Source organism: Garra rufa, chromosome 8 (assembly GCF_049309525.1).
Source record: "Garra rufa chromosome 8, GarRuf1.0, whole genome shotgun sequence".
Lineage (NCBI taxonomy): Eukaryota > Metazoa > Chordata > Actinopteri > Cypriniformes > Cyprinidae > Garra > Garra rufa.
This window is the reverse complement of record NC_133368.1, coordinates 1,083,424-1,101,298: the sequence shown is the minus strand read 5'-3', so window position 1 is coordinate 1,101,298 and position 17,875 is coordinate 1,083,424. Positions and strand designations below refer to the sequence as shown.

Genomic DNA, 17,875 nt, shown 5'->3' with positions numbered 1-17,875 from the left:
ATAACCAGATATGTCCTAAACATATTACATTTACAAGATGGCTGACTTCCAGCAACTTGAAATGCAAAATGAAATAATAGAAGATAAATGCCATGCCTTACAACAACAGTGGGGTTTTTTTATGTCAAAATTATGTTAAACGTTCTGTGTTACCATAAACTGGGGACAAGAAACCACGTTTAAAAACTATATTAACGTTACTGTATTTATATTTGCATGCTGCATGGTAATTTGTTCTGTCACAGAACACTTTCGCTTCAGAAACCATGTTTAAAACACATACATTTTATTGCATGGTTATTTCCTGGTTGTGGTCTCTGTCTCCCTCTCTCTCTCTTTCTCAAGCCAACATAAAGACTGCAAGTTTAACTATATCTAGTTATGTTTATGAATTACAGAATGCAGACAATGGCCAGAAGCGTGGCATGGTCTAGAGTGCGACTACTTGATCCAGAAACGGCAAATATTATCCTGAATAGTCTGTCTGAATTAATGGATATTCTGGAAACATTGCCTCAACCCCAAGGTAAGATCTAAATAGCCAGATTGACTGTAATTTTAATATAATGTTTCTAACATTTGTAATTGCAACTGCTATATATACGCTAGTCAACATTTGAAGTGGATCAAAAACTTTCAAAGTTGGTCTAAAACCAAAATGTGTTTCTTCACAATTTATGCAAAACATAAGTCTGTTTTTAGTCAATGATGTATTAATGAAATGTCATCCTTAATGGCTTTTGATGGTCTCCAGACATGATGGTTTGTTATTAGGTAACAATTGACCTGTCACAGGTGTTAGTAATTGGGAACTGCTCATCATTTAAGGCTCTGAATGCTTCACTTGAGACCAAAAAATACTAAAAATGCCACATTTATTGAGATTTCAGTATTCTGACCTTAACAGGGCCATTGAGATGCTGCAAGGAGGCATGAATCAGCGTGAAGTTGCAGACGCAGGAGGGACGTCTCAAAGTGTAATTTTCAGAGCCTGGAACAGGTTCAGACGGTTTGGTAGTGTGAGTAGGAAGCATGGTGGAGGTAGACAACAGGTCACAACACCAAATCAAGACCGATACTTGACCCTGCATGCCCACAGAAATCGTTCCATGCCTGCAGTCAGCCTGCAAAATGACCTTCAGGATGCAACAGGGGTGCGAGTGTCCACTCAGACTGTGAGAAGACGACTTCATGAAGTCGGTTTAAGAGCCAGAAGACGAGCTGTGAGGGTGCCTCTTTCCAGAGCACACAAACTGGCACGTCTGCAGTGGGCCAGAGAACACCGCAGGTGGACATTGAATCAGTGGGGTACAGTGCTTTTTACAGATGAGTCCCGGTTCTGTGTGAACTTCCTAGACAGGCGTAGGAGGGTCAGGAGTCATCCTGAGGTGAGAAATTTTCCGCAAAATGTTGTACAGCATGCCCCTATTGGCAGATCATCATTCATGGTATGGGGAGGCATCTCCATGGGTATAAGGACAGAGCTTGTCATTATTGAAAATGGCAGCCTGACAGGCCAAAGGTATAGGGATGAAAATCTGAGACCAGTTGTGCGGCCGTATGCTGGTGCAATGTGGCCAGATTTCGTGCTAATGGATGACAACGCCGGCCCACATCGAGCAAGACTGGTGACGAAATTCTTGGAAGAGGAGGGCATCTCAAGAATGGAGTGGCCAGCCCGATCACCTGACTTGAACCACATTGAACACATTTGGTAGCAGCTACAGTCAAAACTGCAAGCATGCCAGGTCCCTCCAGGAACCCGTGTGGAGTTGCGAAGCATAACCTCATCTAAAGCACACATTACGTTTGTTGTTTCTTGTTGTTGACTTGTTTTTTGCATTCGTTATTCAGTTCATGTTTGTTTTACAGTATGAACTCAGATTTTTAATTTGCTGTAACGTGAAATAACATCTTGTTTTTTTGAACTGAAAAAGCTTTCTTTCCTGTTTTGCGTCATACTTCAATCTCTGACAATCCACACAGAGTGACTACAGTTCTGTTACAGAACAGTATCCAGTGCATCACCATTATGACCATTGTGATGGCTCCTTAAAGGAACACTCCACTTTTTTGGAAATAGGCTCATTCTCCAACTCCCTCCGAGTTAATAAGTTGAGTTTTACCGTTTTGAAATCCATTCAGCCGTTCTCCTGTTCTGGCGATATCACTTTTAGCATAGCTTAGCATAGATCATTGAATCCTATTAGACCAATAGCATCGCGTTCAAAAATGACCAACGAGTTTCCATATTTGTCCTATTTAAAACTTGACTCTTCTGTTATATCGTATACCAAGACCGGTGGAAATGCAAAGCTTAAATTTTCTAGGCTGATAAGATTAGGAACTACACTCCCATTCCGGCGTAATAGTCAAGGAAGTTTGCTGCCGTAATAAGGCCGAAGCAGGAGCTGTAATACCACGCAGCACATGTGCAAATGCTAAACTAGCTGGGAACTCATTTCTGATAATATTCTGCCTGCTTCGGCCATATTACATATTCGAATGGCCTTTCTTAATAATGTGCTTGTTGGTAAGTTTCATCACCAAACACCGCTAAAGTAAACATTACGGCTCATAATCCCACCTAAGAGAGGGCGGGCGAGCAGAGCTCATTTCTAATGAGTCATTTACATTTAAAGGGCCTCTGCAATACAAAGAGTTAAGTTTTTGCAGAGCTGATTTTGACAAGGTAAAAGATTGTTTTTTTTTACACTGCTATAGAGAATTTCTAAATGAAGTATATTATAGACTTTTCATTAGGACCTAAAGAATCATATGAACTTGTGGAAAAATGGCAGTAGCACCTCACTGCAGAACATGAAATCCACTGGGAGGAGTTGGATCCAGATCCAAGGGGCGGAGTTGGATCCAGATTCAGGGGGCGGAGTTGGATTTCCTCCCACTGCATTCTGATTGGTCGACAGGTTCCTAGCGTTTCTCACAGGTTCGCGTTTAAAGGCTGTGTAGAGAGAATGGTGCCGTCAAGCTGCGCCTAATTTAATAACAAATGATCGTTGCGACGGAAGCGAATCAAACTAACTTTAGCTGGAAAATAACTTTATTAAAGAACCGCTATAAAGCCAAAACAATCTCCGTTTCCTTAAATTATAAGTTTATCTCTGTAAAGCTGCTTTGAAACAAATCTACACTGATAAAAGCACTATATAAATGAAGATGATTTGACTTTTGATGGAAAAACAAACTTGCTGAAAACAAATCTTACTTAATAAAGTTTAAAAAGTTACAAGCATTGCAGTTTGTACATTGTGTGAATGTGATTTTTTTTTTCATTTGGAAAAATAATCCAAAAAATTATAATCCAAAATAAAAAGAATGATTAAAAATTCTTAAATTTCATCTTCCCTGAAAAGCATGTGGTTCCTTGTTACATGCAAGAATAAATATCTCTTAAAAGGAAATGTATTCTTTGACTGGCTGATCTTTTACCCCTCTCATTAATAAGTAGGCGCTTCTACTTTATATATTAAATATTAAATCAAGTTTAAATTCAAGTAGAAAATGTGTGCTTTTCCACTACTGATTATGCAACTGTAAGTGACTAAATTATAGCACCACTAATTTTATACTTATAAATGAAGAGTATCTCACATAAATTCATTAAAAAAATTAATTACCAGCACAATTGAATAGGAGAAAAAAAACATGTTTATTGACACACTAGGTAAAACAAACATTGTGAAAACAGTAGGGAAACTTTGAAGGCAGAACATAAGGAAAACCACATTGGGAGCACACGCAGAATGACACAAACATTACAGGGAAACCACCAGACATTCACAATTAACTATTTATCCTTTCAGGTCAGCACAGATCTGGCAGAACTCGCTGCAGAAGTCTGGGTGGGTGTCTTCACTTATTACTTTAAAAAGTTCCCCCTTTCTTCCTCGACCTCCATATCCTGTGGGTTAGCAAAGAAGGCAAATATTTCAATATTCATTATTTTTTAAATGTTTTAATTCATCATTGAAAGTAAAACACTCCATGGCAACAACTAACAATGCATACCTGGAGTGCAGTGTTTGTAAACATCACCACATTGCCTACACGTTTCCAGTTTGTACATTTTGTAAGTACTCCGCCTTGTAGTACGGTGAGAAAACGGTCCAATTTGTGACACCTGTAAACATAAAACATTTTTTTAAAATCACACATTCAAAAATACACAAGGCATTAAACAGCCAATCAATCAAAAATCACCTGAATTTTAATAAAAATATGTAACTTTTGAAAAAGTTATGCAAAAACTCTGCAATTAACACTTACTGTCAAACCAAAGAAAATGGGCTCGTCTTCTGAAGCCTTCCCGTGTCACAAGGTCTCTGAAGCGAGTGCACACAAGGGCCAGCTCTGTTCTCTGCACTGCAAGTTGCACTTGACAATTAGGAATTCTGAAAAAATAAAATTATTATATATAAAAAATATTTATATATATATATATACACACACACACACACACACATACATACATATACATATACACACACACACACACACACACACACACACACACATACTGTATATACACATATACATACATATACATTATATATATATATATATATATGAAATGTAAATAAAGGTATAACACTTAATGTCGTGAGTCATAATGGCATAAGTCGTGGTAATGTGGGTATGATAACTTATTAAATTAACACTTGATGTATTTTTTGGATTATGACTATATTACTTATGAAATAGACTGATGTAAGAAGCATGCTAAAAAAGGTCAACAATGTTATTTAACTGTTTAAGCATTACAACACTACAATACTTACATAAAACAAATTAGGCTAATAAGCAACCGATAACGTCAGTAAAATAATAATCAACATTAACAACGTTTATAATAATGAATTATGTTCAAATAACTTCGAATAAAAAAAATCAATGCCAACTTGCCTTGATGATGTACTGCCAACGATAAGTGGTTGGAGACATGATACTTCACCATGTGAAGTTCCGTGGTGGGATTGAAGACTTTTGGTCCGCAGAACGGGCAATGATAATTAGAGCAAGAGCTCTGGCATCTCTGAAGGACAATCTGCCCATGTCGCAACACTGTTCTGTGCATCTATGAAGAACGTTAAATAAATTTCAAAGGTTATTTATTGCCAAGTTAGCGATGCCTAACCTGGCTAGTGGGTAGCGTGGCTAACCTGGCTAACTAGATAGCTACCTGACTGACATCATCACATGTTAGCTAAGTTATAAACATAAGAACATACCAGCAGTATTATCCAAAGCTAATTAGTTTAGCTAAATAGATAGGCCACCTCTACACGTGCGTGCTAACGTTAACGCTACAAACGACCTAACTTACCATTAATGGATGGCAGTTTAGCGGACTAGTTAAACATGTCTTGGCGTTATCAAAAAGTATGGACACTGTCAAAACTTTAACATATATTTAAGTGTGATCATTACTTAAAGACGCACACTAAATTATTAATCTATTCTCGACTATTATTAGTAATCAAAATGCAGACTTACATTGATGAGAGCAAACAATGAACCACCTTCACCGATATGCAGGTTCATCTGGTTGTGGGGCGTGGGGGCGAAGTATATATAGTGGGAGGAGTCGGATCTGGATCCAACTCCTCCCAGTGGATTTCATGTTCTGCAGTGAGGACCTTCTCAAAAATGGGCATCCGATGACCCCTTTATGGTAACGTTTTGCCAACCTTAGTCTATACTTAGGAAAATGACAGTTAGGGGGCTTTATGCAACACTTAACGGTTTTTAAGGGATTACTTAAGTGAAAAATCTATATTTTAGGGAAATTCTAAGGGTTTATGACATTTCACTTAAGTAACACTTAAGGGTTATTTTCTGCAACACACTTAAGTTTAAAGGAAACATAAGGATGAACTTAAGGGAAAATTACACTTAAGGTGCTTTATGCAACCAGGTCCCGAAGATTACTACCATTCTCATTAACGCAAACAAAAATGGATGAACTGTCAGCTAATATTCGTTACCTACACAAGTATCAGAATTCCTGCTGGCAATCACCCAGATGTCATTGGACAGCAACATCAACCCCAGTGAGGTGGATCCTGCAGGCCTCACATCATTTAGGACCGTCACAGATCCTGACATCACGGGGAAGACTCATGGAGGTGGGGTATGTCGTCTTGTTCGAAAGGATTGGTGCCTTGAATTCAAGGTTAGAGAGAGCCTGTGTGCTACAGACAATGATTTGTTATGTGTCTGTCTACAACCATATTATCTACCAAATGAGTTTACCCAACTTTTTATCACTGTGGTATGTATCCACCTTAAAGCAAACATTAAGAAAACTAAAAAGACCCTTATAAATAAGAAAAAAAGGCATATAGAAATCAGGATGCGATGGCTCTGAGGGACATACAAATTAAAAGACAAATACAAAAGATAAATACACTGTCATGCCCCGTCAATGTGTCATTAGCCCATCTATATAAGTTGATTTCTGTTCAGTGATTTCTGGTCCGATCTCAGGTGTACTTTGGTGTGTGTTTCCCTGCCTGTTGGATTAACCTTTTGTGGATACTACTAAAAGGATTTTTTTATTGTATTCCGGCATTGTACGCCTCCTTCTCTACACCCACACAGTGTCAGAAGATCGGGCCCGAAAAGGTGAAGCAGCGTTTTTTTTTTTTTTTTTTTTTTTTGTTTGTTTCTGTCAGTGTTTTATTTCTTTCGTTATGAGTCATCCTCCTGTCTTCCTCATCATGCTGGAGCAGAGGAGCCTCTCCCTCGAGGACCATACTAGACTGTTTGGGGAGATCGCCAACCTTACCCAAATAGGCAGGAAATTTTGCCGCCTATATTGAGTGAGTGCCCTGCAGATCTTCACGGACCATGGAGGAAAACACCAGCCCACCACAGACAAAGAGCCAGTGCTGAATGCAACTGAGCCATCGCCAAAGGGACCGACAGCAAGGAAGATCACCACAGAGCCTGAGCCAATCACGTCCGATCAGGTGCTAGAGTCAGCTACAGCACCAGTGGATGTTTCAGTGGAGCGTGAGTGTGCTATGTAAAGCTCCGCCCACTGCACCGCTGCTGAGGGTGAGCAAAGTCTGGATCTGGGAAATGGAACAAGATTTGATTGATTTCACTGAGGATATAGAAATTAATCTAGCTGCCTGCCTGTAAACTGTTTGTCTGCCCTGAACAACCTGTCTGCCTTGAACTATCTACCTGCTTGAATTTCCAACCCACTCTCCCTCTGTTATCTCCATTTAACAGCCCTGCTGCTTCAGTTCTGCCACCTCTGGACAGCCCCTCAGCTCACCCTCAGCCCACCATCTGTGCGGTGGGTTCGATGCGAGTCTGCCAGTCTCCATCGGCACCATGGCTGAAGGATCCCTCATCTTCACCTACAGCCTCAGAGTCCCGGACTCCGCCACGGCCCTCCGACCCTGTGGCTCCACCCCGGCTCTCAGCTTCTCCCTCTGTCGGATCCACCCTGGAATTTGTTGTTCGTCCTCCTCCTGGATGTCCATTCTCCGCTGAAACTTCCTCCAGGACAGACTTCCTGATTCCATCTCACATCCATCTCCCACAGGCAGTCCGGAGGCATTAGGATAACTCAGACGCACATCATTCTGTTATTTCCATCCACCGACCAGGAGACCGCGTCTGGTTGTCCACCTGGGACTTCTGCCTCCGGCTGCCCAGTAGGAAGCTAATCCCCTCCATTCATCCATTTCCTCTTTTCAACAGCGTGAGGTTGTGCCTTCCAGGAGGGGGGAGTAATGCCCCATTGGACTGTTTGTGTTGGTTTTGCCCACTGTCACACCCCCTTTGGCCTGTAATGTTGGTTTCTCCCTCTTGTGCCCACTTTGGTTGTTCCTGTTTCCTGTTCTTGTTATGTCTTTATTAGTAATCACCTACACTTGTCAATGTGTCATTAGCCATGTGTCAAATTGATTTCTATTCAGAGTTTCTTGGCCCGATCAAGGTTACTTTGCTGTGTTTCCCTGCCTGTTGGATTTGCCTGTTGTGGATACTATTAAAAGGATTTATTATTGTATTTCATCTTTGTGTGCCTCGTTCTCTGAACACACACCGGTTGCTTAATGCACCTTAAGTTTTTCACATAATTATGACACTTAAGGAGAAGGGTCTGGCTGCAGACCGTGGTTGCGAGTCGTACGCCATATTGGTCCGGGCATGACGCGGTCGCCTTGATGGTCCGGGCAAATTTTAAGACATTGCATATTTAAAACTTATTGTTTATTATTTTGCTTTGTATTATTTATAGTTACATATACATATACGTAATATTTACATTTCCTGTACATTTTATCATTAAAACGTTTACCATGGCAAATTATATATGTATATAATTATATATTTTAGAAAGTAAACAGATCTATAATATCACTGGACATTAAATGAGAAGTTAATTTATTAAACATCTTAATCACAATTTGTATTTTAAACAAAATAACAACATGTACATATCACAGTGAAATGTTTTCCATCCATGTAACAGTTTTTTATTTTTAACTATAACACAACACCTTTACAAAACACATGAACTTATTTCACACACACACACACACACACACACACACACACACACAGCCTTTAATCCTCCCAACCTCCATCATCGGTGTGGCAATCATAGCTACAGTAGCCTGGGTGGTCATCTGAGGAGTAAAACCCCAAAAGCACTTCCCGTTGGCCATTCCCCTGATAACCAGCCCCACAGTCTTTATAAAGTCTTTATACTTTATATTTCACTCATCTACAGTAACACTCTGTAGATGGCAGGCCTGTGTGATATCCTGGGACAAATCTGAATGTCTCCTCAAGAGGTGTGTATTAAAATTTTCTTGAGGAGACTAAGATTGCAATGTTGACACTTTACATACTTCCCACAAACCTCTGCTGCACCCTGCACCGGTTGCAGTGCATACAAGTGGTCTTGTGATGGACCAGACTCTGTTAAAGGGGTGGCACAAGGCAGAACAGACTCTGTTAAAGGGGTGGCACAAGGCAGGACAGACTCTGCTGAAAGGGTGGCACAAGGCAGGACAGAATGTTGATTATAGTACAAGACCAAATGCCTTTCCCTATCTTATTATGGTCCGTGAACAATAGGGGCAGTGATAATGCCCTGAAGCATGGCACAGTAATCTGCATCGGTGTAAAATTTTGTCTGTGGAAAAAAGTAAAAAAAAAAAAAAGTAAAAAAAAAAAACAGATAGAACAAAAAATATTAAATGTGATACATGTCAACTTAATTTAATTCCTTTATTTCAGACTCTTAGGTCCATATCAACAAAGTAACAAAATACACGATCATACAAACATAAGATACACATACCACAACACCATTGAAAAACACAAACATTCATGCCAAAACTTTCAATACCAGAAGTACTTAGGATCACTTAATTTAAGGGTTACTTAGAATTTTTTTTTTTAATTTCTAGAATTATTCAATGGACACATACAATTGCAAACATTTTATTCCTTAACAAAGCGTGAATATTATTGTATACCAAACAAATATCTGACTTGCACTTGTCCAGCTTGGGAGCTTAAGTGAAAATCTCAGTGCATCATTAAATGCCACCAAAAGTCTTTTCATTAAACTGTATCTTAACTATAATTACATCACAAATGTGCGGTATAACATGAAGTACAAATAGCAAAAAAAAAAAAATCATATTTGCACAAAAAATTAGGATAAATGTCACATGTAAATTAGTTTTGTCTTTTTGAGTGACAACATACATTTAAAATGCAATGAATGATTAATCGTTGATATATCCAGCCACGACAATCCTATGCCTGGAATTAAGTGAAAACAAACTCCTCATATGCATTCTTAAGGTTCTACGTTACAATACATAGGCTACTAAACTTTTGTGTCCTTTCAGTATTCAGTAATGTTACGTTATGTTAACAAATTTAGCCACCAAAAACATAGGTATATTGCTGCCTTACAGGTGGTGTTGAAGCCAAGAAATCCATCTTTAAATTATGCATTATTTCTAATTTTCAGGAAAAATCCTAATTTCGAGTTGTCTGCAAGGCAGCATTGCGCCTATGTAAGCTGTCACAAGTAGTTTTGTTATGATATGATAACCTCGTTGTAACTCGCTATTGTAGCAATGCTAAATTAATAGGCTACAATAAAGTGCACGACGCCATTTTCATTTTAGTGGAGGTGACGTGTTTCCAGTTTGAGGGTGGAGGTGACGTATTTCCGGTGGAGCTCCACTCGCCGTATATCTGCAGCCAGGTCCTCTTGCACTTAAGGCATGGTTTCCCCTTTTCTAAGGGAATGATTTAAGGGTGTTGCATATAATCCCTTAAACACGGCCCTTAGTTAAGGGAAACCGTTAAGTGTTAAAAAAAATCTACTGTTGCCATGGATATGTTATTTGTTAATGCAGATAGCAGTGTAAGTTTTCACAGAAAACAATACCATTGATAAGGAAAATGAAAAGAAAAAGAAAGCCAAATATATAAGAGAAGGATCAGACGAGACGTAAACTTAAATTGATAATTAACTTAAAACCGAATTCTCTCATTATTTACTCACCCTTGTTTCCTTCCAAACGAATAAGACTTTCATTCATCTTTAGACAACAAATAAAGATCTTTCATTACTTCTGTCCATTTAGAGTTTTTAAGGGACTCGTGTTAATAAATCTATATTTAAATACAAAGAGACAAGATACTTCTATGCATGATGTGACATTTATTTATAAAACGCTAAATGCCCTCATGATGTGTATGTTTCATTCATACTCGAAGCCGGAGGGCGCTCTTGTGCTGAAAGTCCAATCCCGACTCATAGAAGTATCTATGCTGGAATATAGCATGAATCGCTGTAGCTAAGCTGAATGGTAAACACAATAAATACACAACAATATATGGTTGATGTGTGTTTTTCAAGTCATCTCCAGGTAATATACAGAAAAATACAGAAATAAAATATTATAGAAGAATATAAATTTGAGCTATGTATGTCATTTGATCAATAAGTACATGTGAATAAATCTGTCTAGCATATAAAGTTGCCGATCGTGTCTGGTACAATACTTTTGGATTGAATCTGCTTGCTGTGTAACTGTTACAATGGGGAGTCGAGATGTGGATCCAAACGCAAGCCTTATTGAAGGTCGTAGTACTTCCAGGGCAAGACAAAAGCGTAATCCGATAAGACAGACGAGGGTCCAAATACAAGAGGGTAGTCCAAAGTAGCAAAGAAACGAAACAATGAAACAAGGTAAACTAAGGCTAGGACTAAGAAACAAAATTGGAACAATGACTAGGGCTAGAAAAAACAACAAGGCAAACGGAACAAGGAAACCAGGAAACAAGGAAAACACTTGGTAGAGTCCGCAAGAGCAAAAGAATATTTCGCAAATTCCTGTTTGGCATGGCCATCACAGGCAGTGTAGTGGTAAATGGGATGCCCACCGGGCTTGAGGGTGCGTGGCTTGGGAGCGTATGCTCTGTGTGGCTTGGGAGCGTAGACAGCAATCATTTCAGACTAGACATGGCGTGGCTCTGGACGCTCGGGCGAGACTTGATTTGGCTCTGGATGCTCGGGCGAGACCTCGCTTGACCTTGAAGGATCGACTGTGACCTGACGTGGCTCTGCTGGATCAGTTGTGACTTGATTTGAATTGGCCTTGCTGGAACAGTGGTGGCTTGACTCTACTAAAGCAGACGTGGCTTGGCTTGATTTTGCTGGAACAACTGCTACTTGGCTTGACTTAGCTGGAGCAACTGTGACTTGATGTAATCCAGGAGGTGCTGCTGTGTCTTGACTTGACTCAGGAAGTGATGTTGTGTCTTGACTTGATTCAGGGAGTGTGGCTGTAAGTTGAGTTGGCTCAGGAAGTGCTGCTGTGTCCTGACTTGTCTCTGAAGGAACAGCTGTGACTTGGCTTAGCACCGGAACCTCAGCTGCAATGTGACTTGGCATAAGTGGAAATGGATTGTAGCGTGGTAGGAGACTAGTTAGGGAGCGTGAGGGATTGTAGCGTGGTAGGAGACTAGTTAGATATGCAGGAGCTAAACCATTAAGGACCTTATAGGTAAGAAGTAATATTCTGTAAGTGATACAGAACCCAATAGGTAGCCAGTGTAGAGACCGTAAAATTGGGGTTATATGATCATATTTCTTTGACCTGGTAAGGACTTTAGCAGCTGCATTTTGGACTACCTGTAGCTTGTTTTTTGAAGATGCAGGACAGCCACCTAGTAGTGCATTACAATAGTCCAGTCTAGATGTCATGAATGCATGAACTAGCTTTTATGCATCAGAAACAGGTAACATGTTCCGTAGCTTAGCAATGTTTCTAAGATGGAACAATGCTGTTTTTGTAACAGGAAAAATCACTAAACACTCTCTGTCAGGATTTGCCAGGTTTTGGTCTGATATTCAAAGCAGATGACACCTTGACATTTGAACTCATATTAGTGCAGGAGATGCAGATTCAGAAAGATCATGAAGCATGAGATAAAGTGATCAAATAACTGAATAAAGATTATTGAAAATCTTTGTTGCATTTCTGTTTATGGTCAATTTCATGCGGTGGCCATGCTGGAAAATTTCCTGAGCATCAACCCGGTGAGTGAACAACGATATAAAGCGACTTCTCAAGAATATTGATGAGCATATAGACAACAGAGAAATAAATTCAGTGCTTTTATTTCCAACATGCGTTAATTCATTACTGTATTATTTAATAAATCCAAAGTTACGTCTTTATAAAAGTTACAGGACTGCATAAACTAGCTACATATCAGGCATGTAACACATCTAATATGTGCATTAATAGCTGTTATGCTAAATAAAGCTTACTAAGCAAGTAAGTATGCTTTACCTATGCATGTTGTTGCTGTCTTGTGGCACAATTCTCAAAACACCCACAACATGGTGGCATTTATCCGTGACACTATTAAAAAAAAAAAAAACACACACAGTCCATGCCCCACACTTGGTCAGTAGTGGAGTGCACTATTGGAATGCTGAAGGGAAGGTGGCAGTGTCTGGATCATCAGGCGAGAGGCTACTATACGAGCCAAACAAGGTGAGGCCAATTATTTTGGCCTGTTGTGTTTTACATAATATATGCGTGAAACATGTGCTTGAGGTCCCAGAAGGGGAAATGCATGTGGATATCGCCCCAGTCCATTTCCTTCAACTACCCGCTGACAACCAGTGATGGGAATAACGGCGCTATAAATAAACGGCGTCACTAACGGCGGTACTTTTTTCAGTAACGGGCAATCAAACAAATTACTGTTTCCCCCGTTACAACGCCGTTACCGTTACTGACAAAAAAAATTTGCGTTACTATAACTGAGAACACTGAAGCGGTTTTCCTGCAAGCAGCATCTCTCTCAGCCACGGCCTCTCTTTCTCTGTTGTGTGTGTGTGTGTGTGTGTGTTTGTTTGGGGCCGTGGCGGGCACATGACCAGTGATGATGATTGGTGTGTTTGTTAACGTGGTGTAACTGAGAACGCGATGATTGGCTTAGATTGAGTAAATTTCCATTGTGTGTCAATCAGAGGCAGAGTAGTACGAGTGTTCACACACAAGCGCGCGCACGGTCAGTCGCACACACACATATTCCACAACATCACAACGATGGTAAGTCCAACAAGTTCAAAGGTAGCTTTTGCAAACTGGAAGTATAAGCACTATTTCCCTCGCTGAGGTGAAAGGCAAAATTATTTAAGTAATGTGCAATTTATGCCCAGTTAAAAAGAGTCTCTCTGCGTCGGTGACAAGTAATACTAATCTATAGAAGCACCTCGTCACGTGCCGCCACAAAATTAGTGGCTAAGAACACAGGTGATAACGATATTTAAAGTTCTAAATCATCTATTGTGCTTTATAGTTCCACTATAGTAATGATAATATTTATAATAATATGTTGAATTTGATAGTTGTCTCTCACGTTGTCCCACAACAACATTAATATAGTGTAGACTAGTGTACAATGTTTTATATTTATTTTACAGTTATATTAAATTATATTTTTTTAAGTAACGCAATAGTTACTTTGCCTGGTAATTAGTTACTTTTATAATGATGTAACTCAGTTACTAACTCAGTTACTATTTGTGAGAAGTAACTGTAACTAATTACTTTTTTAAAGGTATGTGCCCAACCCTGCTGACAACCCACACGTCATTGCGCTCACGAGAATGGCAATTCATTCACAAGCTATAGTTGTTTTTGTTCAGACAGCAACATTACACACTATTAACCACCCCTTTAATTCAATGTATTCATTTTTATTCAATGCCAACATAATCTTTTTCCACAGACAAGTACAAATAGTGATGCTCTTCAAATGTTATTGTTTTAAAAAATTACTTGTTTTCACAATATGAATGTAAAAGCAATAAGTCCCATCCAGAGAAGGATATTTGTCCATCTTCAGTTAGGACAGCGTCAGATCCAGACCGTCCCCAGCGTAGGACCTTCTGTTGTCTCCATAGTCGTAGCGGATCTCTTCACCGCTCTGAATGTCCCGTGAGGCCATGAAAAGTATGAGCGGTTCATCCTCCACAAAGTGCAGTCTAGGACTGAGATTGGCGTGTTTGGTAGAGTGTTTAATGTGTCTGCCAAACGTAGTTTTGTTTGGATGGCAGTGGCAGCGCTCCTCATGAGCGTCCAAACACATGTCCTGTCCGTTCTTGCTGGTGAAGAAGAACAGATGTCCAGCTTGTGCCTGATTGTTCTGGTGGATCTCCAGTCCCTCTTCCCTGGAGATCAGCCGGCCGTGAAAGTCACAGATCACCTCTCCGCAAGCAAACGGCCTGCTGGTGACCACCCTGAGACCCTTGCCTTCTCTGTCCATCAGCTGCAGGCCTTTCCAGCACTGCCTGCGGCTCATCCGGCGGATCGCTTTACTCTCTGTCGGTGCCTGGATGCTTTGTGGAGGTTTCCAGTCCTTCATCACTTCAGCAGCATCTGGCACGTTCTCCATCCATCCCTGCTTCTCAATCCAGCTGTGGACTTTGCTCTCGGATGGCTGACGAGGACCAAACGTATCTGCAGAAACAAGATGATATTAGCTGTGTTTGTGACTTACAACAGTGCCTTCAACTTCACACACTTTTACCGATGTGGAAGACTTTCACACGGTGTCTTGTCTTCACTAAATATAATAAACTGATTGGACAGAAAAGTTGTAAAAGTGAGGATCAGGAAGCATGAGAAATTTTGGTTGAATTTGACGAAATTTATAATTATTTTTTCACAAAATAAATGCATTAATAAATTAGGAAGCAATTGTTTTAGTAAACCTGTTAGACATGCCAATAGCAAAGTTGATGTTACACTTAAATGTGGATTATCAGTTTTGACTATTTGAATGAACGACTTACCAAGTACAAGACGCTCGCGGAGTTTCTTCTGAGTCAGGCACCAAAGCCAGAGACAATTGCTCTCAAATTTCCTTGAGATTTGCACCCGTGCAGCTTTTTCTGGAGGCGTTGCATGCAGTGTGACGGGATGTGACATCTTCAACAAGCAGAAAGCTATGTTTGCATTCATCCATTTGGGCTCAGGTGCTTCTAGACTAAAGAAACACAATCTTGGTCAGGATACTTGAATGATGGAGAACATGCATGATAACATTCAATAATGAACCAGCAGAGCTGGACTGAGGTTTCTCATTGTCTCTCCAGTAGCTGAAGTACCTTGAAAGTTTCTCATCATCTGTCAAATGCAGTTTGTGCACAGCAGTGTGTACAGAAGATCTGACCATATCAGTGGTGATGCTTGGGAGACGATACCTGCAACCAGAACAGAAGATGGTTTAGTAAAGAATAAAGAGTTTCACAAAACAATGTTCATATCAAAACCACTAAAACACTACACATGGAAAAGGTTTATTTTGAGTGCACTCACTCGTCATGCAGCTTCTTCAGATCCTCAGAGGGATTGTCAACTGGATTCCCTGAAGAGTACATGAAGAATTTCTCCGCTTCATCTGAACTGCATCTCCTGTGTCTCCTCCGGATCATCTCTGAACGCAGATATTCGTAGTAAACATCAAACCACTGCATGATGGACACAAGAGAAAGTTGTTAGTTTCTGACAGATCCAAGTAACTTCCTTTTAATATCATTCATTATGAAACTTACCGTTTCCTCTTCATTTGACAGGACAAAGGCGGCATTGCACTCGTTGACTCTCACCATAACTCGCTCACTGTTTCCCTCAATGACTGTCCGCTGCAGCCAATCAGAAACCTGCAAACATTCAAACAATAATGAGCTAAAATAACTCTGAAACTGACCAGATTTAACTGACCATTTCACAACATCATCCACAATTATGTGGGTTTGTTGACAAAAATACACAATTCTTTCAAAAATAAATGGGAAATCTGACCAAACATATTATCAGTTTCTAAATTGATTTATTTTTAATTTTACTGTGAATCAACAATTAACTATCTTTAATCAATTTCCTTAAACAACTGTTCCGTTTCCCATTTCTATGAGTCTGTGTAGAAGAGGTCATTGTCACTGAGACTGAATCACTCACAGTCATTTTCTTGACCACTTCTGGCTCTTGGAGGAAACACAGCATCACTAAGGCCTCAAGGAAACACACCAGCAGCAGCTCCTGTTCCCTCGTCATTTCTCTGATGTATCTCCAGTCGATCATAAGGTTAGCGATGTGTGTCAGGACATCGTTTTCAGCAGACTGCAAGACCGCCCAGCACTGCTCTACTGAAACAACCCTGCAGGAGAAAAATCTTCATCAGTAAACATGGCAGCTTTGATAAGAAATTAGATGCAGGATCATTTTGGATGATTATAAATCTGTGATTCTCTAGATTCTAGAAAATGCAGAGGCCAAGATGTTCAACACAAACATTTGGAAGAACATCAGAAAAGTCTACTTGTCTATGGATGATCAGTTTCTAGTAGCCATAAAAAAAATTATATTTTGCGAAACACACACAGAACTGAAAGAGTTTACTCTTAAACTTATTAAAAAAAGAAGAATACATTTTCAGTGTCTAGTCATATTGTAAACATTATGGCCCGGTTTCCCAGACAGGGCTTAGACTAAGCCAGGATTAGACCATAGTTCAATTAGGACATTTAAGTAATTTTTTATAAACATGCTCAGAAAAAAACATTACTGGTGTGCATCTTGAGACAAAATAAAGGCACTGATATATTTTAAAATCAATCAGTGCAATTTTATTTCAGTTGAAACCACTCAGACTTACATTTTAGTCTAGGACTAGGCTTAAGCCTAAATGTTGTCACACAAAAATCACCAATTTTGTTTCTTTTATTCAGATGTACTCAAATGTAACAAAAGCAAAAGTATTTACCTCTCAGAAGCCATTTCAGTGTCTAAATATCTCCAAATGCGTATTTTTCCAAGAAGAAAATGTTTGTTGAGGTTTCTTCCGTGGTGAAGAAGAGATCTAGTGATATCTGTTGTCTGTAGAGGCTTTAAATGACCAGAGCAGCAAAACAGGCGACCAATCCTGAGCCAACAACCTGACGAGCTCATTAACATCTGAAGACCATTTCCATTCCCACCGTAAACAGCAGTGATTCACAGCCATGGGCCTCATGTTAATGCAGCAGACAAAGCAGAAACTCATTTGAATAAGCACTAGAAATGGATTTTGTTTCATGTACTGTATATTTTTGATTATTATGTGGAGAGTAATGTAAAGCAAATGGATCTAATAATTCTAAATCCTGAACGTATTGTTTGTTTGAACATATCTAAAGATGTAGTGTTAAAAAAAAAACATTCAATTTGCTCCTGTAGTTGTAGTTTTTCCTTTAATACTTGCTGGTTTACTATAGTCACATTTTCTTGAGCTG

The 17,875-nt window shown here is 39.6% G+C and overlaps 1 protein-coding gene and 1 long non-coding RNA gene across 2 annotated transcripts; both read right to left on the bottom strand.

Annotated features, from left to right (window-relative positions):
• Nucleotides 1-3,663: 3,663 nt before the first annotated feature.
• LOC141340647 (uncharacterized) lies at nt 3,664-4,414 on the bottom strand. The gene is made up of 3 exons (XR_012356591.1): nt 4,288-4,414; nt 4,030-4,141; nt 3,664-3,922 (listed from the first exon to the last, which is right to left on the bottom strand). It is a non-coding gene; the product is annotated as an uncharacterized lncRNA (long non-coding RNA).
• A 10,027-nt stretch (nt 4,415-14,441) lies between these two features.
• Nucleotides 14,442-17,381, bottom strand: LOC141340789 (uncharacterized). The gene is made up of 7 exons (XM_073845882.1): nt 17,368-17,381; nt 16,563-16,761; nt 16,157-16,264; nt 15,921-16,072; nt 15,710-15,805; nt 15,395-15,588; nt 14,442-15,059 (listed from the first exon to the last, which is right to left on the bottom strand). Exons 1-7 carry the CDS (start codon nt 17,379-17,381, stop codon nt 14,446-14,448), a joined length of 1,377 nt encoding a protein of 458 aa, XP_073701983.1. The 3' UTR covers nt 14,442-14,445.
• Between the last annotated feature and the right edge of the window lie 494 nt (nt 17,382-17,875).